The sequence below is a fragment of the Corvus hawaiiensis genome, chromosome 26 (assembly GCF_020740725.1).
Source record: "Corvus hawaiiensis isolate bCorHaw1 chromosome 26, bCorHaw1.pri.cur, whole genome shotgun sequence".
In the NCBI taxonomy this organism is placed as follows: Eukaryota; Metazoa; Chordata; class Aves; order Passeriformes; family Corvidae; genus Corvus; species Corvus hawaiiensis.
The window spans coordinates 24,037,719-24,052,488 of NC_063238.1; the positions used below are offsets into that span (position 1 = coordinate 24,037,719).

At 39.1% G+C, this 14,770-nt stretch overlaps 1 protein-coding gene across 6 annotated transcripts in view; it reads left to right on the top strand.

Annotated features, from left to right (window-relative positions):
- The window catches only part of GRHL2 (grainyhead like transcription factor 2), a 67,783-nt gene that overhangs the window by 10,900 nt on the left and 42,113 nt on the right, over positions 1-14,770 (top strand). For 4 of the 6 annotated variants that reach the window (XM_048286898.1, XM_048286900.1, XM_048286901.1 and 1 more), the window contains exons 2-6: positions 1,944-2,133; positions 5,064-5,131; positions 6,688-7,072; positions 9,555-9,607; positions 12,854-13,010. In XM_048286898.1, the coding sequence (XP_048142855.1) occupies positions 1,944-2,133; positions 5,064-5,131; positions 6,688-7,072; positions 9,555-9,607; positions 12,854-13,010 (853 nt within the window). The remainder of the gene's footprint in view (positions 1-1,943; positions 2,134-5,063; positions 5,132-6,687; positions 7,073-9,554; positions 9,608-12,853; positions 13,011-14,770) is intronic. The other 2 variants (XM_048286899.1, XM_048286904.1) reach the window with 2 other exon arrangements.

Consider the following 14,770-nt stretch of genomic DNA (forward strand, 5'->3'; position numbering starts at 1 on the left):
CCTCTGAGCCAGGGAGAATTGACTGCTCCAGAGTGGAAAAAGGCACTCAGCTACCTCTGGCACAAACAACAGGGCTGTTGCAAATCTGATTTGAGCTGCTAACAATAAGGTATTGAACAGGCAAGCGGATCTAGCAGTTCTCTCTGTATTCCTTAGGCTCCTAATTTGTGCTCACCTTCACTTGCTGGAGCAAACCTGTAACAACACAAATGTATATGTGGAAACAAGAGGAACAAAAATCTTCAGCAAAAGGCCAGGCAGAAATGTCCTCAAAAAAATTTTTTTTTTTTTTTTCAAAAAATCCAGTTATTTTATATGAAAGAAAAATAGAACCAGTACTGTAGTTGGCTGTATTTTCTGATACGAAGCTATGAAATGCCCTCTTTCCCCACAGAGCTCATAAAATTGTGCTGTGCACCAGATGGATTATTTTGTTTTCCGTTAAATAGAGAAACTGGTAAACAGTGCTCTGTACCGTAGAGATTATAATCTCCACCATTCCCCTCCTCTTCCTTAAACACTGGAGCACGCACTTTGCAGGTTGGACTTGCACCACAGTGGAGTTCTGGCGAAGCCCCAGCCTTTGGTCCCTGCAGCTTGGGGGCCCGGCAAGGCATGCTCCTGGCATCCGAGAGCATTTACTGCATGGGTTCAGTTGTGCTTTTATCAAATCCTATTTCTGAAAACAAATAAAAGTCTTGTTTGCACAGTTTAAATGCCACTCTCTGTGCAACAGCAGCAGTTCGTTGGATTAGATCTGTGGAGCTGGCACCGGTGCAGATAAGGCAGAGCAGAAAGAGGAGACTGACTACTGAACTGGCTTTTATGTAGAAGATAGCAAAAAGTGTTTTATGAAGGTCGCCAGGAATAACTACTAGTTTTACCAGTTAAGTTGGTATATTTAATTATTCTGCCATCTCTGCAGCTTTCAAGTTTAGGTGTAATGTGTTAAAAGTTTCATTGTGATCCTTGTAACCTGAGCCACAATTCTTGACAGTGCTCTTGTAACACCTATGAAGCAGCACACCCCTCACACCAGTATTTCCCTTGCCTAATCTGTTTGCCTACTATCTTATGTAATAGTACTGCAACTTTTTTTTTTATGTAGTTCTTTTATCAGTAAGTTTATTGAACGGTTTGCAAAAGCAGGTGCTATTATCATTTATGTTTCCATTATACTGGAAATTTCAGCCATAGCTGTGGTGCAGCAGCTTCTCACACAGTATACACGGGCAGTGGTCAGTCTGTGCCACTTTCAGGGTGGAGGAAACTGCTTTGCTGCAAATCCCATTCACTAATGCTCTTGTGTGTGTTACCATGGGTCTATAACTAGATGCGGTGAGTGATAAAGTGTGAATTGAGACCAAATATGTTGACTTCTGTTCCATCCACTGGACTTACTGCTTATGTCCTGCTACAGAAAACTGCTCTGAAATTACTGACAAGTTGCATTCTAAAAGCAGAGAATAGCTCAATTTTAAGGTGTACCCACTTAATAAATACTGAACTATACTCTGTTTAGGTGAAGCCTAGATTAGTATTAGATGCTTTTTCTTGTTTTTAATTCATGTTTTATGTCAGTTAAATGTTGGATTTTTTTTTCCCCCCTAATCAAGTGTATATGTAGCAAAAATATTGGGGCCAAATGTTTTCATATTGTTGCTTCATTTTTTTTTCCCGATAATTTTAAAATATTTTGGTAGCTCTATCTGTATAATAGTAAAAATACATTTGAATTACTATCACAAGATCTGCACGCATTTCAATCTTTAAGTACTGAAGATACCTAATACTGATAAATATTTATGTCACCAAGTGTAATACAGAGATGCTTGCTTGATGTAATCATATAACTTTAATTGAGCTATTTGATGTTCTTTACCGTGCCTTGTGAATAAAGTAATCCCTTCTGGATCACAATTTTATTCTTCCTGTCTATGCAGTAACAAGCGACTTGTGGCCTTAGTGCCAAATGACACTTCATTCAACACCAGACGAGCCTACACCAGTGAAGATGAAGCCTGGAAGTCGTATTTGGAGAATCCCCTAACAGCAGCTACCAAGGCTATGATGAGCATAAATGGTGATGAGGACAGTGCTGCTGCTCTTGGCCTATTGTATGACTATTATAAAGTAGGTAACTCTGTCATTATCCCTCCCTGCTGCACTAGCAGGGACCACTCTGAGTCATCAAAAGAGCTAGTTTTCAAAGACAGAAGTCACTGCATCTTGTTTTCTCTCTAATATTTCCATCAAGCACCCATTCCATTATAGCAAGCCTGTCTGAAACAGTTTTGATGTGTATTTAGTTCTGGAGGGAGAAAAACAATATCAGAATTCCCATATTAAATTTTCTATCATGTTTTCTTTTTGAGTGTAGTGTTCTTCCTCTTCCTTTGCAAGAACATTGGGTGATACTTGAAATATTCTTTAAAAAGTATAAAAGGGGAGGCCTTGTCCATCTGTAGGTTTGTCTGCTTTTCTGTTTCATTCCACACATGTTTTAGTTTGCTCGTTAACTGGAGTATCTCTCATCTGACAGTTTCCCATGTTATTTTTGTTTGTATAATGATAGCAGTAGGCTGTATACAAACATACAGTGAGGTCTAGCCCTTGCACTGGAAGTTTGCAGGACAGAAATGGAGCTGGACACAGAGCCAGAGATCTAAGTCAATTTACAGGCAAAGCACTGACACAGTTTCAGTTTGTCGTGTTCTAAACCCAGGGCTTTACATAACATTTTGATAACATCTTTTATTTATATATATATATATATATATTTTTATAGTGTTTAGGTAAAGCTGTGTTTGAGATTTTTGCTGAAATCAGAAGAGAGTCCTACAGGATGCATCTCTGTGTAATGTCACTCTGAAACCCATGCTGACCTGTTGGTACTCTGCAAACAGAATGAGTGTTGCTTCCCAAGCACTAGAGTATGAAATAGTTACAGTGAAATGAACAATCTCCATACCCCTGAAGTCAGCTATGGCTGCCTTGGACAGATAATCTTCTGTGAAAGCCAGCACAGCAATGCCAAGTCCCCTTGTAATTAATGAAGAAGTAACAGGAATGGAAATTAAAAGCCTTTGCTTTTAGTATTTATTAGTACAAATGCTTTTAAAGAATGGACTCCTTTTAATCTCTGACATTGAGTGTTCAGGAGAAGGGGTTGTAGGCAAGATCCCATATACCAACCTTATGGTTAAATATTATTTTAATTGCTTTGCTGATTATTTTTCAAGAGATGTTCCTTGCTTCTGTGTGTTGTTGTCAGTAGAGAAGACTTCCCAGTGAGAAAAAGAAAAAAGGTCCTTTTCTCTGCTTGACATAGTTACCACAGTGCCAGAGTCTGTGAAATTAAGATGGATTCATAAAATTCAGGATGTGTATGAGCATCTGGATTATTGGCTTCTGTCTTAGTAGTATCTTTCTATACAGCAGTTCATTAATCTGATGGATTTTTATAATAAAACCAGAAAATAACTATCTCAAAACCATGTTCTAAAAGACATGTCTGTTCCTTGTTCCAGGCAGTTGCAAAAGACTTGGGGTTCAGATGGAATAAGGTGGGATTAACATTTCAAAGCCATTTCCAGCATTCAGTCGTAACTATTTTTGTCTTAAATAGGGAAGAAATGATAACTGCTGTTGATACTCCCAAACAGGAACTTAAAACTTAACCACTGTGCTGTAATGTTGGAAGTATGGAAGATTTCCAGCACACCAGACTCTTGAATTGTCCTTATTTATTATCTGGCTCATTTGTTCTGACATGCTGGATAATATTTTTGAAGGACTTTTTCCAGTTAATAGGAATTATTTGAATTTAACTGTTTAGTTTTTTTAACTTTTCTCTTTTCTTGTAGTGATATTTACCTAAACACAGACCCTCATTCAGAGATAAATATATAATCTTAAAAGGGGAATCAACATATGTAAACTGTGGCTTTTATCCCAGCTCAAAACTATATGAAGGAGGTTTTTTAACCAGCAGGCTGCTTAATAGGGAAAGGGGATGTCCCTAAATGAAAGAGAGGCTCTGGCTAGAACTCTCTGACTCTGCTGCTGTCTTGCAGATAGTTGATGTTATCATTGGCTACTGTAGTGCACTGTAATACTGTTTTTTCTCTAAAGTCAGATAATTTTCTGGTATTTCTTTAAAATATTTAAAGGCAAAAAGCATGGCTTTAGCTCATTCTTAGGTCTATTCTTGCTCTTTAATCCTGAGTTAATTGCTGTGATGGAGTGGATTTGTCTTCTTGTGCAAAAGATAGAAGTTCTAGCTCCCAAATTGCTGGTTCAGCAGGAAAAGAAGAATATGGTCATGGCAGCACCTTTGCCCTTGGTGATTTCATATCTGTGCTGGTGTCAGGAAACCGGTATGTGGGAATACAAATCTTTTAAGTCACTTGGTGTCAATTCTGAGTCTGTCAAGGGGCCAGACTTGACTGGGTTTTTACTTCTCATAGCTGTTGATGTAATCAGCAAAGCAGAAGTCAGTGTTTCTGATGATATACCAGCATGTCCTGACCTGTCCCCATACTAGGAGAGAAAGATCCACAAACTTTCCCTAGGTAGGAGTCCTACACTCTCCAGGCTGCTCTCTAACAGGAGGGCTTACCTGGTGCTTATGGTTTAATTGAAAAGCCTTTTTTGTCTGAGCTAAAATGGTCTCAGTGCAGAGCTCACCAAAGCATCGTATCTTCCTTCTCATCTTGTTTTTTTAAGTGAAAAGTGTGCGTGTGTTTTTGGAATAATATGAGCTTTGATTTTGAGATAGCTTGGCCTAGCTTGATATTCAAAAGATAGAACATAAATAAGAGGGCTTTGCTCCTGACTGGTGTGCCCAAGAACTAGAAAAGAAAACAATTCCTACATTTTTTCTCTTTGGAACTTTTCTTTCTGTTCACAATCAGTCTCCCAAAGAAAAATAACTCCTGGCATCTGCGACCTAGACAACACTGATAGAGTTACATTTTTCTAGTTGTTGCAGTAGAGCAGTCTGAAGCTGCAAATGCCTGACAGTTGCATTTACCTGACCCCATGCCTGGTGTTGTTCTCAGGTTCCCAGAGATAAAAGGCTGTTGTCTGTTAACAAAGTGAGTGATAATCAAGAAGACCAAGATAAAAGGTACGGTATTATTCAAAATCATACACCCAGCTACTGAAAGTGTTGATCAGTTGTGAACTGAAGGAACTGTGATAGCCTGAGGGGTTTATGGTTTTCTTTCAAAAGTTGAAAGAATGAAAGCTGTTTTGGGACGCACATTTTACTCCTTTTTACTTTTAATTGATTAGAAAAAATGGATAGTATTCTCAAACATGCAGTTTGCAAAGTAGCAGAGTTTCGCTATCTGTTTGTATTTGGTGGTGTTGTTTTGCTGCTGCTGCTGAGATTAGTAAAATCAGATTATATTGACAGTTGGCTATTGGCTGTTTTTCTTTGTTTTCTTGTTGTAGGGCAAAAAGTGAGTAGTTTGACCTCAGTAACCTCATTTATAGTGTCTTATTTAACATAACTTAGGGTCTGCCCAGCAAATAAAGTATCTCTCTTAAAATTATTTGCTTAGAATGTTTTTCTCGCTCCTCTCAGATTTCAGCTTTTCTCTGTAGGCTAAAAGTGACTTGAGTCAAAAGAAGCTGCCTCCTACTATTAAGACTTGCAAACAATAAAGAGTGCATATTTTTGTAGAAAGAATGAAGTTTTTACATACTGGAAGGTATCTCCGTATAAAATTATGATGCAGATGAGCCACACAAGGTTTATTTCAATGTAGCTAATTTGTGACAGCCTTAGATGGTCTCCGCTAGCTGCTCACAAGGTGAGTGTTTCAATAGGTAGTAGTATAAATTTACTGTTTCAAAATAGGCTATGAAATTTTTTTTGAGGGATAGTTTTTCTTCTACAAACACCAGAGAAATTCCTAAATTGAGTGTGATTGACAAAACTGGCCTTCAGTGGAAAGCCAGGAGAGAGGAACTGTAGTGTCAGAGCATTTTTCCTGGTTGAAAACAAAGCAATGTTATACCTACTAAAAGTTTTATGAGTTAACAATTTTATGTCAGTGCACTACTATCAGCAATCAGATTGCTTTCAACAGCAACTGTGGGTAAATGTGGGAATGCTGCTGAGGTTACCTTGCAGCCACTATAGTTACTGATCTACTCTGCTACAATGGGATTCCTGGGTTTGCTCTTTTAAAAGAGCATTGGTACCAGAGTTAAGCAAACAGTAGTGGCCTGTCAGCAGCCTGAAAGAACATGCCATCAGCGTATGATTTTTGCTGTTGATATTCTGCCTATTTCATGTGCAAAATATCTACTGTGAGTAATCCATACCTTACCTTACACTTTATTCTTATTTTGTGTCTAAAGGCTGTTACACTGCTGGATTGATTTTTGCATCCAAATTATAAGCTAAGGCAAGAGCAACCCTGGATACCCAGAATTTATTGTAACAAGTCAAATCAAATGTGTTCTGTTTCCCCCTTTGTTAAAGAGCACTGGACCTCTCTGCTTGCCTCACAACTTCTTTTGCCTAGTATTTGTTAATGTATTACTTTTTATGGCAGTGGCTTATCAGAACTGAAAAATCTCCTTCCCTGACATCTAAGACCCTTAAACTATTTAAGGAGGAGATTTCCTCTCTCAGGACAGTTCATAACATTTTTTGGTTTTGTCTCACAGAAATTGTCTTAATACCACGGAAGCTCAGAATAACTTGAGTGGGGGAGAGAACCGTGTGCAAGTCCTGAAGACAGTGCCAGTTAATCTCTCCTTGAACCAAGATCCTTTGGAGTCGTCCAAAAGGGAATACAACACAAATGTGTCTGGGAGCTCAACGCCCATCACAGGGACCGCAGTGACTGTGGTTAAAGCAGAAGAATTCACACCTGTTTTTATGACCCCACAAACACACTATGCAAGAGGAGAAAACGAGGAACACCGAGGAGTTATCTTTGAACCATATGAAGTGTCCAACATTGCTCCCCACACAAATTATCTCAAAGATGACCAGCGCAGTACTCCTGACAGTACCTACAGTGACACCTTCAAAGATGGAGGAACAGAAGTAAGTTTTTCACCTCAAATTAGCATCTAAGAACTCAATAAAAAGCTGTAAACAAGATTAGGGTATTTGAGCTTGTAAACAAGATAAGGAGATTTGAGCTGTCCACAAGAGCCATTAGAAGAACAGTGATGCTTGTTCAACAAATTAATTTCTACTCCTTGCTGTATTCCTGTCAGGCTGTGCTCTGATTATAGGGGAGCATCATGAGGCATTTCAGAAGACAATTTTAAAGATGTTTATTGAAAATTCTGAGAATAATAAATATTGATTTTTGTCTTTGGAGATATTGTGTCAAGTAGAAGATAGTTGTCATTCTGAAAGAAGGTTTATTTACCATTAACAAGATCTGCCTTCAGACCTCTTTGTAACAGTAAGAAATAGGGACCACTTTGTAACAGGGAAATTCTAGATGTTCTTTTGGAAGCGCAAATGAGTAGCAACAGCCTCTGCTGCTGGATAAACCCCAGTAATTTATTCAGAAGCTGTTTGTTGCACTAAGCTCTATTCTGCAACACAGGCAAGTGAGAAAAAGTGGCAGAATTAGACTAATAGAGTGGATAGAGAATTCAAGAGGCAAAGAACAACAGCATGTATATGTACAGGAATGAGGAGAAGAAAGATAAGGAGAGCTCTGTCTAACTATTTTACAGTTTTACTGAGTCAAAGGAATTTTACAGTCAGCTTTAGTATGGTGAGTACCCTCTGGCTGCTTTTGCCTGCTGCAGAATAATGCAAACAAGCTGGAAATGTGGAAAGGTAAAGATTATTTAAAGTTGACAGTACTCTGCAAATAATTAGAGATATTAGATGGTAAAGCTGCCTTAGGGTTTTTCTCCTCCCAACTCCACAAAATTGTAAACATAGCAAGAGTATAAGGCAGCTACATTAAGGCTGAGCTGCCCTGATTGAGTGTATGAGAAATTTACTGTGTGTTTGTGGACATGTATTATAGAAAAATAAATTTTCTCCCTGAGCAGCGTAGATCCAGGATGTCTGGAGGTGAAATCTGTTTTCAGATATACAACACATGTAGGTCAACTAAATGAATAAATAATGAAGACATCTAGCTTCCCATTGTAAAATCAGTAGGATCGAACCTCGGATTGGAGACACTGCTCTGCGTTATCAAATCACATTATTTCAGCTATTTTCAATTGTTACTGGTAAATGGCTCTTCTGGTACCATTCTCATGGCTTTCCCTAGGGTGCTGTAGCAGAGTGATTCCATTACACTGATTTTTTCTGGGACACGCTGCTGAGAGGTTCCCAAACAGTTCATCTGCTCTGTGCAGAGAGCTGTCAAACATCCAAACTTGTTAAATTTGGACGTAAAAAGGAACTTGACATCTATATGTTGGCTTTGCATCCCAAATTCTGTGTTATAGTAATTTTGTGAAAATGGTAATATATTGTTACATGTTTTTAAAATTATTGGTTAATAACAGGGTGCACTACTTGTCATCTAGGCTTTCTATGCAGTCTGTGGAGAAAGAATCAGTTCAAATCTGCTTGCCAAAAGTAGGCGGAGTGGTTTTCTAGGTGCACTGACTCCCCTCCATCTCCACCTCCCCTATTAACTCTACAAGGGACACTAAACAATTAACTTTAGGTCCCCAGCCGTAGTTGTTAGGTGGGGCGTGTGCCACTGTTGGTGTCCTTCTAACCCCAGCTGTTCACATGCATGTGGCATGGGAGCAGGAAGAGCTTTGCCACCATGCTGCAGCCTCACTCGGCACTGAGCCTGTCCCTTTGTTTTTTCTCAACTGCCCAAACCCCAGGATGTGCTTTGCCTGGCTGTGCTCTGACTGCTTCTCCAGCTACTGTTGTTTAGGCACAGCTTGATGCAGCAGGTGTGGGGAGACCATAAGGTAAAATGTCAAAACATACCAAAAGAAACTTAGGCTAAATTAGTATTTAGAAGTAGGAATGCAGCAGTTCTTACTAGTTTTCCTAAGTGCTTGCAAAGTATTTCCTAAGTGGTAGTGAGAATGACTGGGCTTGGATTTGCTCTAGTACTTAGAAGCATTATAAATCCATATTTAGAAATGGTTTCAAAACATTTGTGGAGTGACTTAGTTGGTTATGCTGAAGGAGTGCTGATTTTTTATAGATCACTGTGGAAGTGAACACTTTGGTCAATCACGTACTGTATTCTTTGGATACAATTTTAACAATTATATGAATATACCGTTCTCATCTCTTTCATTTTCTTGATTAGCTGTGCTTAGTTTGTTAGTTCTTTATAGTATAAACAAATTATTTGAGGTTAGGTAAGTAAATTGAGTGTTTTTTACAATGACAACTTCTAACCTTCATATAAAATGCAACTAGCATATTAATATTCACTCGAGTTTTTAGGTATTTTGAGTTTTAATTTGTTGATGGTTTCTTTTGTGTTGTCTTTAGATAAACATAGTTACACTTTTTTTGGTATTTGCCTTTTGATTGTATCAAACAGTGTTTAATTGGTCTTATTTTTCAGAAGTATCGGAGTGTGTCAGTGGGGGCTGAAGAATATATTTATGAACAAACAAGGTATGGCATAAGCTTTGCAATGTGTTCACTGGCATCAGGCAGGAATGTACTGAGGAGTAGCTGCCTGCGTCCTCTTCCTACCCTTCCTTTCTTCACCCAGGGGTACCTGCAGGGCTCCCTTGGTGCTGCCAAGCACCAGTCTCCTCTTATTCTCTTGCTCATGTTAGCTCTTGGATTTGGCCAGTTTATATCTTCACCTATTGCCTTTGCTCAGCATTGTTTTAAATTATTAACTCCTCTGAAGCCTTCCTGAGATACTCAAGATGAAAACTGTTGAGAGGTTCCCCAGATAAAAGAGCATAGCTTTGACAGCCAGGTCATGAAAAATCTTTTCAGGATGGCAGAATGCACAAGTCAAATGTCCAGTTGAAAAGCTTCAAGAAAAAGCTTCAAAAATTGAAGTTTGAAAAGAATACTGTTCTTCCTAAGCACAGAAAAATGTGTATGTAGCATGGACAAACACTGCAGAGTCCCTTTATCTAGTAAAGACTAGATAAAGGGACTAAAGTTTTTAAAGCTGATGCTTCATTTCATGCTTGGGAATGGTTCTGTTTATATCTGAGAGATTACTCTCACTTTAGAAACAGGAACATGCCTACGTAGTTTTCGTGGATTAGGCAAATGACTGCGACTGTGGCGAAGGTTCCTTACAGCTTGATATTTTTTCTGAAGAATGTTAAAACAATCATTAACTGCAGTGAGCTCAGAACTGAGTCATTATATAGGCAGAAGGTATGAAACAGATATTTAGCAAAGGCTGCTCACTTACTACACTGAACATTTGTAAAATTGAATCCTGAAGCATTGGTGGTGTTAACAATTCTCACACATTTAAGTATTTTGTGCTATGGTCCAGGTCACGTTAAGAATGAAACTTTTGAATGTACATTAAGAAAACTCCCAGAAAAGATGTATTTAGTTTACCTGGAAGTGGAAGGCTCAGAAATAAGAATTTCAGATTGAAAAAAGAAGTGGTGAATATGAAAGTAGTCAGAAGTCTGCTAGAAGATCCCTTAGTGACTACGCAGGGGTTTAGTTGAGACTCATGGTGAGGTTCAGAATAGTATGATAATAATACAAGTGACTGCAATAAGTTTTAAGAGTGAGAGTAATCCTTCTGGTCTAGGCCATGCTTTGATTGCCCACTGGAAACAAGAAGAAAACTCTCAAATGGTACTGCAGAGAGGCTCCAAAACTGGCCAAGTGCAATGTGTCTGGGATTTACATTTTTTGACTGAAACATACAGAATGCCAGGAAACAGAAGACCAGCCTGTGGCAGATTGTAGGCAGTTCTGTTAAGGCATTGTGTGTGTCTGACTTTGATCATTCTAAGCCCTTCTCAGCACATATCCTCGTTAGTTCTTCTGCCTGGTTTGAGGTTTTAAGGCACGTCTCCCAGGGCACTCAGTGTGCTTTGATGTGTCATGAAGTGTTCTTGAGCACACAACCTCCAGTCCCTTTGTGTGACACTAAATCAAGGCTGTGCCCCTACCTGTAATGGGTGGTCTATCCGTAGGACAAGTGGTGCAGCAGGGTGGATGCTGGGTCTGCAGCACCGGTGGTGTAGCTCCTCCAGTCCACTCAGACAGGTCCACACTTGCCAGTGGTGGCAGTGCCTCTGTTCCCCTTGCACATGGGACGGAGGGGCTGGGCCAGCACATGCCACAGCGAAGGGGATGGCGTGCCTTTGTGCTGCCTTCCCTCTGCATGCAAGAGTCTTCATGGTGGCAGCAGCTGATGGTGCGGAAGCACCAGTGCTGTCATCGGTGGGTTGGATAGGTATAGATGAGTGTTTGCTTTTTATCTTAGTTTTGCTTTGATTTGTAACTTCTAAGCAACTAGAAAAATGGCTGGATTTCAATTTATAAGCTAAGAAACACTTAGACGTTGTCTTCATTTGATTGAATGATTGCTACTAAACTGAATAATTGATACTAAACTATCTGAAACTTCTTTTGGATGGAAAGACTGGATCTGTTGGGTTTTTCTACCTTTTCTTCAAGTGGGGATTTAAATATAATTATTATTTATGTATTTTGTTGTAGGTTTTTTCCCCCTTGGATAGTTAAAATATTTTTTGTTTTCCCTTTATTTCTATATTGCTATGGCAGTACTATGATGATCCAGAGTATTTTCTTGAATTATAAAGTCAAGGATACGCTGTTGTTTTGGACCAACATATATCCTCCTTTTTGTTCTGCTCCAGCACTGCTTAAATACTTTGCTGAATTAGGACCTTTGTGAAAATACTTCCACCGTATCTCCAGTTCATGAGGACTCCTTGCTTTAAGGTTCCTGTGCAGTTTGGAAAAAGATTTGGTGTTTTTTATTTTGTTGGTTTTTTTTTTTTTTTTTTTTTTTTGCAAGATCAACATTATTTTCATTTAAGAGAATGTGAGGAGCTGCAGGCATCATTTTTAGTGGATTATTGTTCAAGCCCATTACTGGAGGAGGTGGCTGAAGAGGCTCAGCTAACAGTTCACTAGTTAATGGTGCCTTAACTTTTCATGGTTTGGGAACTGCTTTGAAATTGGAAAGTTCTTCTGTGAAAGGAGGGTCTTTTTAAGATCTAAAATTTCAACACAAGAGCAAACTGTTTTTCCCTGATATTTTTCTAAAGGGAGATTACTTGATTGAAGATAGAGCTAAATGTAGGCACTTCATTCAGTCTGACTAATTTTGAAAAGAAAGCTTATGAAAACCTTGATTTGCATGTTGTCTTTAAAGAAATAAACTTATTGTCCCTTCTCTTTATATTCCTTCTTTGAACTGTGCTGAAAGTAGGAGTTGGACTTTCCGTTCTCTGTGTCCGTCTTTTGCAACACATTTTATTCTGGTTGGGAATTTTTAAAAATTATTATTTATTTATTTCTCTTTCTGCAACACTTCTAAGTTTAAATGTCTGTGGAGCTGATGATTTCTTTCAAATCATACTGAATCCCCTTCTGATAGTTGGCACTGTCATTGTGGGGTACAGAGTCTTATACTTCATAATGGTTCCTTTCAGAGGAAGTACAGATCTAGCCTTGGATCCAAGAGACTTACAGTCCAGATAGTTTTATGCTTGACTGTGGGACCTGATGAAGCCGAAAAAAGAAAACTGCAATTTTAAATTGCCATGTGACATTTTCCTGGAATTTTGTTATTAGCTTCTTATGCCTTATACAATGCAATAATTGCATAATAAAAGAGAAAAGGAGAAAGTGATATGGATTTTGTGCATATTTCTCTCCTTGTCTTTTCAGCAGCACTTTTCAGTATACGCTAGAAGCTACCAAGTCTCTGCGTCAAAAGCAAGGGGAAGGACCCATGACCTACTTGAACAAAGGACAGTTCTATGCCATCACCCTGAGTGAGACGGGTGACAACAAATGCTTCCGGCACCCCATCAGCAAAGTCAGGGTATAGTCCCATTTCTTTCCTAGGTGGGAATGGAGCTCTGCAGATTGATGTGGTTGTGTTTGATTGGCTTTTAATTTTTTTTTTTTTTCTTGGAGGAAGGACAGAGCAAGCTTATTCTCATGCTCACTGTAAAGGTGGGAGAGAACCCTATTGATGGTGGTAACAAATGTTTTGCTGTCCAGTTTTTTCAGAGTGTGATCTTATGAGTTAATGATATACATATCTGCCTCAGTTTATGGTTTGGCAGAATGGTGATTACACAGATACTACACTTGACACTGGTGAACTTATTGCTGTGATTAAAGCAAAGAAGTCCAAGATCTGCCACACCTACTGTGTAGTCCATCTTCACTCACTGGTGCACTTCATAAGCTGCTTTCCAATGCATTTCAGAGAAAACGTGAAAAGTTGAATCCATCCTTTGTGACATAAATTGTAAATTATTTTCATTGTGTGTGAGCTTTCACTTGATATTCACCCAGAAGTGTAATAAAATGAATGATTTGCATTTTAGATTCTATGTGTAGAACTGTAGTTTGTGTACTCAGCAACATCTACCTGGTGAATAGGCCTCCTGATTTCCTTGGTAATATTTTTGAGTTAACAAATCCTAACCCAGTAACCTTGGAATGAACAATGAGCCCTGTAAATTTTACCCTGAAGCTGGCAGGGCTGCATATGTATGAGGCTGCAAAAGTGTTTGCATCCAAATACATGAAGTACTTCAAAAAATGTTGTGACTTTAGTCGAAGGAACCAATGAAAGTCAATGTGAGCAGAGAAGGAGACAACAACCTGTATGCCACTATCATACATTAAGTTTAGAGAGACTCTTCATAAACAGAAGCAATGATTTGGAAACCTGAATTAGCAGTTAATTTTTAGCCTGGTTTCCTGAGGATACAAGGCTGTTGGCTGAATCTGATGTGAGACTGCTCTGTTGCTACACAATGTCTTTCCCTGCCACCCGTTACTTCCCATTTTGTGCTTCCAGCTCTAGCAATTGTAGAGCTGAAACTGGAGTCAGGAGCTCACTGGTCTGACTGAAAACCAGTCCTCATATGCCTGGTTTAGTGCACTGCCACATGAGTTTTGAAGCTGTGGCAGCAGAAGGGTGGAAATTACAAAGGAGAGTTGAGACCACATCCTTCTGGAGGATGTAGTTGACAGAAGATTGTGAAACCATGTGCAGCTTTCCACAATCATGTTCTGTTTGCCAGGGCCCTACTCAAGTGACTGTTGAATTTATTGCCAGTTCCATCCAAAGCAAATAGAGGGGCAAGAGGTTTTGATGGTATTAAACCTCTACAAGTTCCCTGTAAGTGGCTCATAGAGGAAAAGCGTTAGTGCTGTCCTTGGTGGAAAAGCTAGTCTGCATGGCTAGCGCTGGTTAGTGCATCAGCTGGCCAGCCACACACGCCTGATGTCCACCCAGTACATACAGGCATTACTCAGGACTCCTCCACAGTGTGTGCTGCCTCGTGTCCATGGAGAGGCTAGCTAGACATGGAAGATGTGGTGATGGTGTTCAGCTTTTATAGGTGGAATGTAGAAGGTCACAGAGTACATGAAGGGTTATGCTGGTGACTTGTGTGGAGGGACGCAGATCATGAATCTATTGTGATCCAGCTTCTCAGCTTATAAAACATCTTGATGGTGGTTTTTTTGTGCTTAATGTCTCAGAGTTAAAGAAAGAACAGGATATTTAAAAGTGAAGTTTTTGTTCTCTGTGATTTGTTTGCACTTAATTTTAACTGATAT